At 44.9% G+C, this 12,964-nt stretch overlaps 1 protein-coding gene across 4 annotated transcripts; it reads left to right on the forward strand.

The window, feature by feature from the left end:
• Positions 1-2,213: 2,213 nt before the first annotated feature.
• Positions 2,214-12,477, forward strand: CCNA1 (cyclin A1). 4 transcript variants are annotated; one of them, XM_030551104.1, is made up of 9 exons: positions 2,214-2,307; positions 3,655-3,831; positions 6,905-7,148; positions 7,375-7,499; positions 8,173-8,396; positions 9,013-9,217; positions 10,094-10,207; positions 11,651-11,784; positions 12,232-12,477. In XM_030551104.1, the coding sequence occupies exons 2-9, from the start codon at positions 3,679-3,681 to the stop codon at positions 12,281-12,283; spliced, it is 1,251 nt and encodes a 416-aa protein (XP_030406964.1). In that variant the 5' UTR covers positions 2,214-2,307; positions 3,655-3,678; the 3' UTR covers positions 12,284-12,477. The 4 variants fall into 4 exon arrangements, with proteins under 4 accessions (XP_030406964.1, XP_030406940.1, XP_030406955.1 ...); XM_030551080.1 differs by lacking the exon at positions 2,214-2,307 and adding an exon at positions 2,562-2,628; XM_030551089.1 differs by lacking the exon at positions 2,214-2,307 and adding an exon at positions 2,731-2,795.
• Positions 12,478-12,964: the final 487 nt, after the last annotated feature.

Below are 12,964 nucleotides of genomic sequence, written 5' to 3' on the forward strand. Positions count from 1 at the left end.
AATTCAGAGCCTAGCACATTATGGATCATGAGCATTGCAAAAATCCAGGTGTAGCATCTGGAACCTGCTGGATAAGCCAAATTTGGGTCCCGCTCCCCTAAATTCTAATGCCACCATAGAGAAAAAGTCGAGTTGCTCCTACTGCACTAAAAATTCCAGGAATTTGACACATTCCAGGGCAGGAGTGCCCCAAAAATCCAGATGCAGAAATTGGATCCTATAAAATCCATCCAAGTTTCAGCCCTTATCCAAATTCTATGACATTAACAGAGAATAAGTGTAGCTATTGTGATTGCACCCTAAATAAATAAATAAATGCTTGATGCATTCTGGTACATGTAGTGCCTGGATCCAGCTGTATCTTGGCAATTTCTGGTCTCAAACTTCAAATTGTCCAATACAAATAGAAAATAAGTGGAGCAACTCCTTCTTCACTGGAAAAATCTGACTCTTATCAATACTGGTCCAATATCACTGGAAACACCTATATCTAGTACCTGGAGCCTGAGGGAACCTGCTAAATTTTAAACTCAACCCCTGCCTTCTCCCCCCCCCCCAACATACTATTGTCAAAATAGAGAGAAACATGTAGCTGCTCCTAGTGAATCCTCAATTCCAGACCTTGATACAAAGTGATGCAGCAGCACCACAAACACATGTATCTGGCATCCCAAACCTGAAAATCCTACCAAGTAAACAAAAAAGGGCAGCTGCTCCATTTCCACTGCAAAAATCTAGACCCTGCTTCATCTCTGCTCAGCAGTCCCACCGACAAATATCCAGCACCTGGAGACTGCTAAATTATGCCACAACCCCCCAAATTGTACAGTTAAAATAGACAACACATGTTGCTACTCCTCTTTGACCTGAAACAGCCTGGCTCTGACACATCCCAGGGCAAAAGCAATGCAAAAATGCATATCTTGCATCTGGATTCAACATTTTTTGGGGGGCACAAATCATTTAGTTTTACTGGAGAAACAGAGACTAAGTATAATTGCTGCGAGGTCACTACAGAAATTTGATCTCTGATTCATCCTGGCACACAAAAGTTGAAAAATCCAAATATGGATTTGGATCCAGTGAGGTTTAGCCCATTTTTCGCCTATATCCCTGAATTTCTACCTTCTAGATAGACAGCACATGTAGCCATCCTTTTCCATCAGGTAAACCTGTATCCAACGCATTGGAATATTCAAAACAATCTGGGGGATTTTTAGATTTACATCTAACATTACAATGTGGTTTAAAGTTGATGGAAGATGTATAAAGGAGTCTTAAGGAGCTGGGCACATCTCCACCAAGCGATGTTAAGCTAAAACCACATATAACGTGGTCATACAGATACTAGACCAGTTGCAAAATTTAAATATTATACTATGACATTTGGATGCATCTAGAAAGTTTATGATACCAGATCTGGGTTCTTATGGCTATGCAGATGTACAATGCACAGGACACTTACTATACTGCTACATTTCACTATTGATGCTGCATGTTTCTATTTAGACAATTCTGTTTAGATTTTTGCAGGGAAGTAGGTGCTGAGGTTGAAAATGAGCAGGATCCAGGTACCAGATATGTGTTTTCCAGTTCTGTTGGGTCAATAGGCATCACGGTCTAGATCTGGGGTTGGCAACCTTTCAGAAGTGGTGTGCCAAGTGTTCATTTATTCACTCTAATTTAAGGTTTCGTGTGCCAGTAATACATTTTATGTGGTCTCTTTCTATAAGTCTATAATATATAATTAAAACTATTGTTGTATGTAAAGTAAATACATTATTTTAAAATCTTTAAGAAGCTTCATTTAAAATTAAATTAAAATTCAGAGCCCACCAGACCATTGGCCAGCACCTGGGCAGTGTGAGTGCCACTGAAAATCCGCTCACGTGCCACCTTTGGCACACGGTACCATAAGGTTGCCTACCCTGGTCTAGATTTTATCACTGATGTAGAAGACATTTACATTTGTTTCCTATTCAGATTGTATCATTTGGATTTGAGGGCCAAAGTTGCAAATTTCAACTGGATTCTGGTTTCTGTTGCAGTACTCCTGCACCAGATGAAGGAAGGCCCATCACTGATGAGTTTTTTAAACTCACTGTGCAAAAGGAGTAGCACTTGTAATCCCTGGGGCGCAATGAGTGGGGCCTCGTGTGCTGCGGTTGATGGGAGGGCGCGGAGGGTGTGCGGGTCCCTGCGGCTCTTCCACGCGCCATTCGGAACTGTGGGGTCACTCTCCCATGGCTCGCACGGCTCCAGCTGGCAGCGGGTGACTCTACCTGGGGGAGCAGCTTCTCGCTGCTGGTGAGTCCCAGCAGGGGCTACTCGGCGGCGGGAGCATGACTCGCCTTCGCGGCCGGCCTTGGGCGCCCTGCTGGGACCTGGCCCTGCGTGGGGGTCCCGGACTCCCGCCAGCCCCGAGGCAGGGGACCCATCCTGCTCCCCTTGGCGCCAGGGGCCAACCCCTGGGCGGGGCGGGCTGGCGGACCCCCGCGACGGGCCGGGTCTCCATGGAGATCCCCAGCCAGGGCCCCTGCACGGCCGCTGCGGTTGCCACGGGAGCCGCCGCCGCCGCCGGTCTCCGCTTCCAACGGGCCGGCACCAACAGCCGCGGGCGGGTTGAAAGTAATCAGCGCCCGCGCGGGAGGGGCTGCGCCGCCGCCGCCCCCGGGACGCGGCTACATAGGCTGGGCGGCCGCAGCGGCGCGGCTCGGCGCCCTGGTGACTCGCTGCCTGTCGGGCAAGGGGCAGCGGCAGAGGCGGCGGGGTCTCCCCGGCTGCGGGGCTGGCGTGTAATGCCGAGCGCGGTGGGGCTCCCGGGGCACTAGTGCGCGAGGGCGGCTCCTCCCGCTCGGACTCCAGCGTCCGCGGGGGCTCAGTGGGCGCTTGGCCCGGGCATTGCAGCCGGAGCTGTGGGGCTGGGAGTGCAGGATCCCCTGGGAGCTCGCTAGGCTGTAATCCTCCCGCTCTGGGCGCTGCTCGGCGTGCTCTGCCCTAGCAGTGTGCAAAGGCAAGGAGAGCCTCCGACCTGGGCATCAGAGAGCCCGGCGGGAGCCCTCTGGCCTGGGCTACTGTAGGCGCTTCCTTCCAGTAGTCTTTTCCCTTGCATCCCTGACAGCCCCCGCAGTATTCCTCTGGAGCTGGTGCTTGCTCGCTTCTCCGGAGCCGCAGCGCTTGTAGGGAGTCTGTGTCTTTCTAGAACTGCCTCTCCAGGGCTCCAACAGGGAAGCAGATTTTTTTTTGAGGGGGCATTAATGATGGCAACTCTGTCCACTGTGAGTTTGAAAAAAGACTTACTGCTTAAGAGTCATAGATTTTAAGCTCAGAAAGGACCATTGTAATCATCTTATCTGACCAATATAATGTAGGCCAGAGACCTCCACGAAATAATTCCTAGAGCCTATCTTTTAGAAAAACATCCACTCTTGATTTAAACATTGTCAGTGATGGAGAATCCCCCATGTCTCTTGGTAAATTGTTCCAGTTGTTAAGGATGAGACCTAGAATCCTGCCTTTAGAATGAGAAGTGGTCATGAGCAAGATCTGCACTCCTTCTAGGCAGGGGAAGGGGAATCTGGACTGTCATTTCTAGAGAGAAACTGGGGCAAACTTGCCTGGGATGACTAATATGCCATTCTCTTCTCTTCTCAGCTGCCAGCTGCTGACCTTGAAACAATGCATCACAACGATAAGAGTGGGATCTCTCAAGCTGGAAGTTGGGAGATCCGCCGGGTTGCAGCTGGGGCTTATTCCAACCAAAATCCCCCACAGAGGGCCGTACTTGGGCTGCTGACTGAGAATGGGCAGTGCTTGAGGGAATGTGGCCAGGTAACTTTTTGGGGTGAACCCCATTGCTTACTGTGGGGTTACACTGATAAGTGGCTGGCAAATGCCTGAGGTGCTTTTTGTGCATGTGTGGATGACACTACTTAAGTCAGATATAGCTTGTGCAGTTGCCATGGAAGCTTTTCTTGTCTCCGGACAGATTTTGTCAAGGCCCCTTTTATTCCAGCACTGGGTTTTTTCTTGTTATGCATCTTAACTAGAGACAATGAGGAACTATGACAGTTTTTTCCTTACCTAAATTGAATGTTTCTCTAAACCTAGTTCATCTTTTTTTAAACCTTACTTTTGTGAACTGTTACATGTAAACTGTCAAGGGCATTGCTGTGAATGTTGATAAACCTGAGTTAAAACATATGTGCAAAACAAGTATCTAGAAGTCTGACTGATCAGGACTATTTAAGTATGTAAATACCTAACCTGGCTTCATTCCCCCCTTGCCAAAAGTGATAAAAGCCTGATAAATGACCTGACCCTCAGCTTACACTGGAGGGACACAATACCAACTCTGGCAATTTTATTGCAAATATGTTTTTTAGTGTCTTTTTTTTTAAGCCCTACCTCCTGAAATCCTGTGATTACTGGAGAATCTAAGTTCTGCTTTTTTTAAAGATAAATTTCTAGCCCACAGGGTTGCAGAAACGAGCTTGAAAATGTGGCCCAAGTGGAACTTAAAGACTCAAAACTAGAAGGCAAATAAAAAGAACCCAGCATTTATTACCTCTTGACTTTTTTAAGGGTATGTCATGATTCTTTTTTGAATGCTTGGGGCTGACAGTACTAGGTTTGCAATATGGAATTTGGCTAAATCACATGATTTCCTTTTCTCTCAATATTTCATCCAGCTCACACATGGGATTTAAAAAGGTAGTGCTTCAATCCCTGTTCAGTTAGCAGAGCTTTTTGAGGAGGTCATGGCTGGCTAGTATTCTACAGTGTGGCCCGACTGACCGTTTCTCCTTTGCTCTAACTTGGAGCCCAGCTTTAAGTAATATTTCTGGAGGGGGAGGGATTGTAAAGTGGCTTCTCTATTCCCCTAGCCTATGGAATGTAGGGCTCAGTGGAAATGTATGTGCCCCTTAACTGCCAACTACTGCTCAAAGGTTCCGTGGCTGGATACATGGCTCCTGCAGTGTGTTGATATGGTGGCAATCATTCAGAGAGCAAGCATTACTTTTGGGATAGCCTTTTTTCTCAGTTTCCCTCACGCTTCAGAATAAATTTAGGTATCGGAGCCACTAAACAGATTTTAATCTGGTTAGCATAACTCTCTAGTACTCATTCCAGTCTGACACAATAGGTCCTTGCAAGTATAGTAGTTGCTACTCCTGTGCAAACCTCTTTTGAGGAAAGCAGTCCAGTGGGATTAGTGTAATAAGATTCCCATTTAAAGGTGTCAAGTATCAGAGGGGTAGTCGTGTTAGGCCTTGGCTACACTCACACTTTACAGCGCTGCAACTGGGGTGTGAAAAAACACCCCCCTGAGCGCTGCAAGATACAGCGCTGTAAAGCGTCAGTGTAATCAGGTCAGCAGCGCTGGGAGCGCGGCTCCCAGCGCTGCACGCTACACCTGTAAGGGATGTGGTTTACATGCAGCGCTGGGAGAGCTCTCTCCCAGCGCTGCCGCTCTGACTACACTCACACTTCAAAGCGTTCCCGCAGCGCTGCCGGGGCAGCGCTTTGAAATTCCAAATGTAGCCATACCCTTAGTCTTGATCTGTAAAAGCAGCAAAGAATCCTTTGGACCTTATAGACAGACGTTTTGGAGCATGAGCTTTCGTGGGTGAATACCCACTTCGTCAGATGCATGTAGTGGAAATTTCCAGGGGCAAGTATATATTTAAAGGTGGTAATCCTTAGAGTACATCTGGTATTGTGCAATAAAAACAGACACCCCCCTTTTCCCCCTACTGTCTTCAAATCTGAGTGTATAAAGCCAGGCTCCTAAATAAAGGAACCTGGCTACAGAAGTTTGGCCTACCCACAAATCCCACTGAAGTCAAATGGGGGTTGTAGGGGCTCAGCATCTCTGAAAAGTTTGTATTTGAGTCACTGTAACTGTGGCTTCTGTTGACATGGTGGGATTTGTGATTGCTCAACATTCTGAAAATTGGCCCTATTTATTTCAGAGCCTGACTTTGGCCAAAGTTTTTTCAAACCTCAGTGCCTAATGTATTCTCAAAGACATGACTTATGATGCACTTAATACAGCGTATGCTCATTGGGGGCTGCAAGCTCTTACCTCATGCTCATGGGATGAACAGACAAACTACTTGCCCAGTTCAAAACCTTCACTATAGACATGGACTAAACTCTAATCTACTTGTGCGCTTCACTAACATACTCACTAGAACTATAAGAAACTTCTGCTAGCTTTCATCTACAGGCTTGCTCTTGACTATTGGCGGTCTGGGAAGATTGATATGACCCTTATAAAAGGATTTTATTAGCTATTTCAATACAAAACCCAGTTTTTTTCTGAAAACAATACTCTTAAAATTACCTCTTGCAACATGGGGCTTTGCATTAGTATACATATGCATAAACCATTTTAACAACCTTGATATCCAATTATAAAAGACTACTTTAAACTCTTAATGCATTTCTTAACTTGCTGAAGAAAACAAGGTAACAAGTGTTGGGCTGGATTTAATGTTGGTAGTTTTAAGCATGAATAAATTGAACTGTAGCTCAGAGCTTATAATTACAGTTGGCATTTCAGCAGAATTGCTCAGGCTGGCTATCTTGCAGATGAATGTTTGACACTAACAGTATAAGATTATTCAAGACTGAATCTGGTTTAGTAAACTGGAAGATAGATAATTCTCCGTGTAGCACAGATGTCCATCATTACAGCAAGATGGCAGTAAGCAGAATTTCCTAAATGCCAGTTATAATGGCAAGCTTTGTTTCCACTACTGTTCAGTTTATTGATGCAAGTGCTTGCAGTCTGCAGTGCTCAGGAAAATGGGTGGTTTTCCTCTTAAAAATATGAATTGCACTGTTTCTGTTTGTACCCAAATCTCTTCCTACAGGTTTAATCTGTACTTTATTTCAGGGTACCACAATAGTCAGACGCTTCTCTGGCTCTGAAAATGCTTTCCCTCCATCTGGAAAGAATATATTACCTAGCTGTACGGTCAATATAACATCCAAGCAAGGGTTTGCTATATATGTAGATGAACCAGAGCAGAAAGACAGATGCAGCTGCACAGTTGTAGAAGAGGTGGAATCCAGCCTGTGTGAAGTGGATACTAGCACAATGAAGCCCAATATTCATCTGCTGTTGGATTTGAGTACAGGTAACTGTCAGTGCTCAAAACCTTGCTTGTAACATTAATCTCATACATGAAGTGGCTGGTTTTTTAATAAAAGTAAACTTGTCTAAATTATCTGTAGATTACTTGTTCATATAAATGTGGTTGAATCTTTTACTGCCAGAAAATCGGCAGGATAAATTGAAAGGAAAAAAGTCCCATCTAAATGTCTTGTTGGATGCCTTATGTAATAAGAATCCTGATTGTGCAGGTTCTCCTATGTTGGTGGATACATCATTGCAGTCACAACATGAAGTTTATGTGGATAACATCGTGGATGTAATGAATGTGGGAGACTATGCAGAAGACATTCATCAGTACCTTAGAGAAGCTGAAGTGAGTGGCTTTCACAAGCCTATAATGTCAATGTTTCCTTGTACTGGCAACACTTGCCTCTTAGATGTAGATTGCCACTCTTAAAGTATTGCTGCATGACACAACTTTCAGATTCTCAGGTTGTCATTTAGCATCTCTTTACTGCCTGCATTCTCTAACACAGCTTTCTCAGTAAGCTCCTTGTGTTGCTGACCAAAGTCCGAGCAGGAGGTAGTGAGAGAAGATTATTCTAAAATGCATGACAGCTTTGACTCTAGCTCCTCTCTCAGATGGAATGTGTAACTGAGCTTTGCCCGGATGAAGAGACTTTCAACAGCTCTTGAGAACCTATTTATCAGGTTGAGAGTAAGAATATGCAAAAAAGGCTGTAGCAATCTGAGGAGGTTGTGGTTACCTATGGCTCCTACCCACACCAGAATAGTGTTTGCCTCCAAAGTGCCTCCTATACGCTAGCTTTTACACTGTGCTAGATCTTCCTCAATTACAGTTATCAAACTTCAGCAACAAAAGTTAATCATGAATTCAGTACAGCTCTCCACTCACTGATAGTGGGAATCCGTAATGGTCTTAATATATTGACCATCAGTGAGAATAATTGCTTACACCATTGATATGGCAAAGGTGGTTGTTCTTATAATGTCCTAATTACTGAACCTCCAATCTTTCCAAACAGGTAAGATACAGGCCAAAACCATATTATATGCGAAAGCAGCCAGACATCACCTCAGGGATGCGTGCAATCTTGGTGGACTGGCTAGTGGAAGTTGGGCAAGAATACAAACTTCGTACTGAAACACTGTACCTAGCTGTCAACTTTCTGGACAGGTTTCTTTCCTGTATGTCTGTCCTCAGAGGGAAGCTGCAGCTTGTGGGAACAGCAGCAATCCTTCTGGCTGCGTAAGTGTTCTTTATGTTGCCTACAGAAGTCTTGACAGACAAACTTCTTGTGGGGAAAAGACCTCTTCCTCTCATTTAGAGGTTGAAACTAAAATCTGTTCTGAAGAGTTGTGCTTGTTCTGAGAACACAGACCTTGTGGTAAGAATTTGTTTTCAAACTAACATGCTATCATTCTACTTAATTCACAAATTCCTCTTACTGACTTTGAACATAGACTAAACCAAAACTTATTTTGTCTGGAGCATATCGTATCACTTGGACTTTTGGCTCTTAAAGCTCAAGCTTCTTAACTTCAACGTGAATTCTGTTTAAAAAATGGTACAACATGGCATCTTGCATAATCTGGTTCTTAAGGAGGCAGTCTAATGTCTGTAAATGCTGTCCTGTTGTATAGTCAATCTAAAAAGGACTTGTAGGCAAGAGTTGAATGTATTAAGCTTGTCAAAAGGTACCATGTGTGTTACAGGATATGCCTAGGTGGGGGTTGAAGTCTGTGAATCTCCTTGGATGAAGGTGGACCTTCAGTGCTTATCCCAGCACTGACTCCTGCAAGCCTTTCTTTCTGACTGAAACTTCCAACTTTATAGACTTAATGGACTTTGCACTCCTTTTTAGGAAATATGAAGAGATCTACCCTCCGGAGATAGAGGAGTTTGTGTATATAACAGATGATACTTACACAAAGAGACAGCTATTAAGAATGGAACACCTGCTCCTGAAAGTACTGGCTTTTGGCTTGACAGTACCAACTATCAACCAGTTTCTCCTTCAGTATTTACAGAGACACGGAGTCTGTGTCAGGACAGAGAACTTTGCAAGGGTATGTGTTACACTCCTTTTAAGGGCTGTGGGAGGGCAGCGATTGCTAAAGCAGGAACACGTAGGGGGTGGAGGTGTGGGAACTTTCAAACTCGGTTTACTCTGAGGAACATCTTCTTGATTGGAAAATACCTACTATAGGGAACATGCTGATGGTGCTTGCCTATCAAACATGACCAACACCCTGATTAAACCAGTATCCTAACTGGAGATTGCATAAAATGCAGGCCTGGTAACAGTACACAGCACAGGAATTAAACTTAAACCTAATAGCAAAATCTGTTGCACTTCTTGCTTTCCAAAACCTACAGTTGTACGCTGTCCCTCTGTATTGATACCACATGTATAGTGGTAGAGCCCAGAGGCCCCAGCAAAGATCAGGACCCTGCCATGCTAACCTCTGACTGTACCAATATAATATAGTGACAGTTTGTCCTGTAGAGCTGTCAATTTAAAGGACAAAGGGTAAAAGAAAGCAAGTCTTACTCCCACTGGCTCAGATGGGGAGCTGAGGCACACAAACTAACTTGCCTTGGGCCATATAAGAAGCCTGTGCTAGAGCTTAAAACAAACCCAGGCCTCCTGAGTACCAGTCCAGTGCCTTGACCACAAGACTGCCCAGCCGTCACTCAACTAACTGGTATCTGTGTCTAAAAGGTGACTTCTGGTCCCATTGAAGATCATTGTAGAACTCCTGTTGACTCCAGTGAGGGCAGGATTTCACCCTAACTTTCTGAACAGAGTATATAATGATCCATTGTTCTCCAAAACTGTGGTGTTGAAGATAACCAATGCTTGTTTAGAGCACACTGAATTGATCCCACTGTATATGCAGGGGTCTATTTGAAAGTAACTTTTGCAAACTTCTTGTGTCTAGTATGTAGCAGAGTTGAGTCTCCTGGAAGCTGATCCATTTCTGAAGTACCTTCCTTCGCAAACTGCTGCAGCAGCTTACTGTCTAGCAAATTACACTGTGAACAGGCATTTGTGGGTAAGCTCTTAATTCTCTGAGGTGCTGTGGAACAGGGGTTTTCTTACATCTACAGGTTCAGACTTGAGTGGAAAGAATCTCCACTCCAGATAGTATGAACTAGCAGATCTCTTGGGAGGGTTCTAGTTCAACTAAATAGGTTTTTTTTCACTGGCACACAGTTAATATCTATCTCAGAAGTGGGCAAACTATGGCCCACAGGCCACATCCAGCCCACGGGACCCTCCTGCCCGGCCCCTGAGCTCCTGGCTGGGCAGCTAGCCCCCAGCCCATCCCCTGCTGTCCTCCCGCTCCCCCTTCCCCTCCCCCGCAGCCATGCCGCCACATGGGCAGCACTCTGGGGGTGGAGCTGCATGCTCATGCTAGGCAGCTTGGCAATGTGTTTGGCTCCAGCTGGGAGGCGTGGCTTCAGACATGCTGCTCTGAGCAGCATGGTAAAGGGGCTGGGATTGAGGGGCTGGAAATAGGGCAGGGGGCTGTTGGATGGGGCAGGGAACAGGGGGGATTGGATAGGGAGTGGGGTCCTGGGGGGTGTGTCAGGGAGCAGGGGTGTGGATAGGGGTTGGAGCAGTGAGGGGACAAGTCCTGGGGGGCAGCTAGGGGCAGAGGTCCCAGGATGGCATGGTCAGAGGACAAAGAGTGGGGGGGTTGGATGGGGGTATTCTGAGGGGGGCAGTCAGGGTGGAAAGTGGGAGGGGATGGATAGGGGGTGAGGGCCAGGCTGTCTGGGAGGCACAGCCTTCCCTATCTGGCCCTCCATACAGTTTTGCATCCTGATGTGGCCCTCAGGCCAAAAAGTTTGCTCACTCCTGATCTACCTAGTTGAAGACTTGCTCCTCTCTTCCATCTAGATCTTCTGCACAGGCAGGAACAATACTTTGGTCACTGGCTGAGACTAACCTGTTATGGTACACAGTCCTAATGAGACTCATATAATTAACCATCTTGTCAATGTATTGACCCCACCCTATAAAAAAAACTGATAAACTGGCCTCTATGCAACCGTCTTTGTGTTATGGGGGGGAGAAGAATCTTAGCACACATGGTTTTATCCAAATGCCAGTCTTATTGGTATTTGCCTATGTGCTGTAGGAATAATTTCATTTGGTGGTAATGGTAGAGGACACTGGTCAGAACTGGTGAAAGAAACCAGCAAGTATTCTGTCTGCATCAGAAGGAGCTTCTTGTCAGCCTTCTCTGCTATAGTAAAGACCTAAAGTGGACACTGATGCTAGGATGCATCTGGGATATTGGAAGGGCTCACATCCTCTATGGTGATTGCTATGGGATCTCATTTCAGCAGCAAAATAGATGCATCTGTCCACCTAAGTATTCAGCAGAAACATGACTTGCTTCTTGACAGAGGGCCGCTACCAAAGTCTGGAAGATGCAGTACCTAACCATATGCAATAATGTACAGTAATTCTTTTCTCTACTGATCAGCCAGAAACACTTGCTGCGTTCACTGGGTATTCGCTAAGCGAGATAGTGCCTTGTCTGAGTGATCTACATAAAGCATGCCTTGATGCTTCTCATCGACCACAGCAAGCAATTAGAGAGAAATACAAGCTGTCAAAGTAAGTTCTTAAGACACTAAATGCCTTCTGTTTGTTTGGCTCCAAACAACAGCAGGGCTTAAAATTGGCCAGATTTCCTCAACTGATGCAAATCATGCTGTTCTAATCAATGGAGCTATGCTATAAGAGGTCCTATGTGCAAGCTATTTAATCAAAAGTTTCTGCATAACTGGTAGTCCTATCTAGTATCTCCCCTAACAAGGTAGTGGCTGATGCTAACTACACACCACTTGAAGGTTGAGGTGATCTTAATAGTAAGAACTGTTCTTCTTATAAGAGCAATCTTTTATAATCTAGGCATAGCAATAACTCTGTTTCAGACCAGCATGATGCTGAAGCACTCAGCAGCTGAAACCCTAATCATTCTTGTACCTCAAGTAGGGTTTCCTACTAACAAGATGTCAGTTAAATAACTTGTAACTAACTAGCTGCTGGTTTCTATTGCAGGTACATGCATGTATCCTTTATGGAGCCACCAGCAGTTCTTCCTCTGCAATAAATGCCAGTGAACCAACACACTGACAAAATCGAAGCACTTGCCTCCTGATCAACAGAGTTGGTCTTACATTTTTATAGGGCACTGCAGGTCATGTGTCAGTAACCATGATGCTTATTGTTTTAGGTGATGGTTTTTAAATGATTTTTTTTACAAGGACTCTAGACTAGTTTTAATGTAAACTACAAGCACTTTTAATAAATATCTTGCCTTATGAATGTCTCTTGAGGCTTAGACAAGTGAAGTTACTTACTAAGAATTGTGGTGGATTCTCCATGTTTGGCACCTCTCTGAATCAATATTGGATGAGTTCCAGTTTGAACTGGAGTATCTTAGGGGGGAAAAACTCAGAAATCCAATGGCTTATCCTCAGCAGAAGGTCAGACTGGAGGATGATCATAATCCTTGTGGCCTTATACCCTATAAATCTTATCTAGATCCCAAAATGGGTTGTGAATCAAGAGGAGAAACTGTATTGACTCTTACCATAAATTAATATAATAGCTGCCCTGCAGATCTTGCATTCAATCTGTCATTTGAGTCTTGTTTCAAACAGGAAGAATAGCAAAGGCAACACATGAGATCACTTAGCTATGAAACTTGGCTATTGCACAAATCCTCTTGAATATAGTTCCTTTCAAGTGCTGCACCATCAAACCATCAGTGGGTGGCTAGCTTTTTGGT

This window comes from Gopherus evgoodei, chromosome 1, assembly GCF_007399415.2.
Source record: "Gopherus evgoodei ecotype Sinaloan lineage chromosome 1, rGopEvg1_v1.p, whole genome shotgun sequence".
NCBI classification, from domain to species: Eukaryota; Metazoa; Chordata; order Testudines; family Testudinidae; genus Gopherus; species Gopherus evgoodei.

Coding starts and splice junctions, on each gene's coding strand:
- CCNA1 (XM_030551104.1), top strand. CDS start 3,679: ATGCATCACAACGATAAGAGTGGGATCTCTCAAGCTGGAAGTTGGGAG. Junction 7,500..8,172: donor AGTACCTTAGAGAAGCTGAA/GTGAGTGGCTTT, acceptor CTTTCCAAACAG/GTAAGATACAGGCCAAAACC. Junction 8,397..9,012: donor GCAGCAATCCTTCTGGCTGC/GTAAGTGTTCTT, acceptor ACTCCTTTTTAG/GAAATATGAAGAGATCTACC.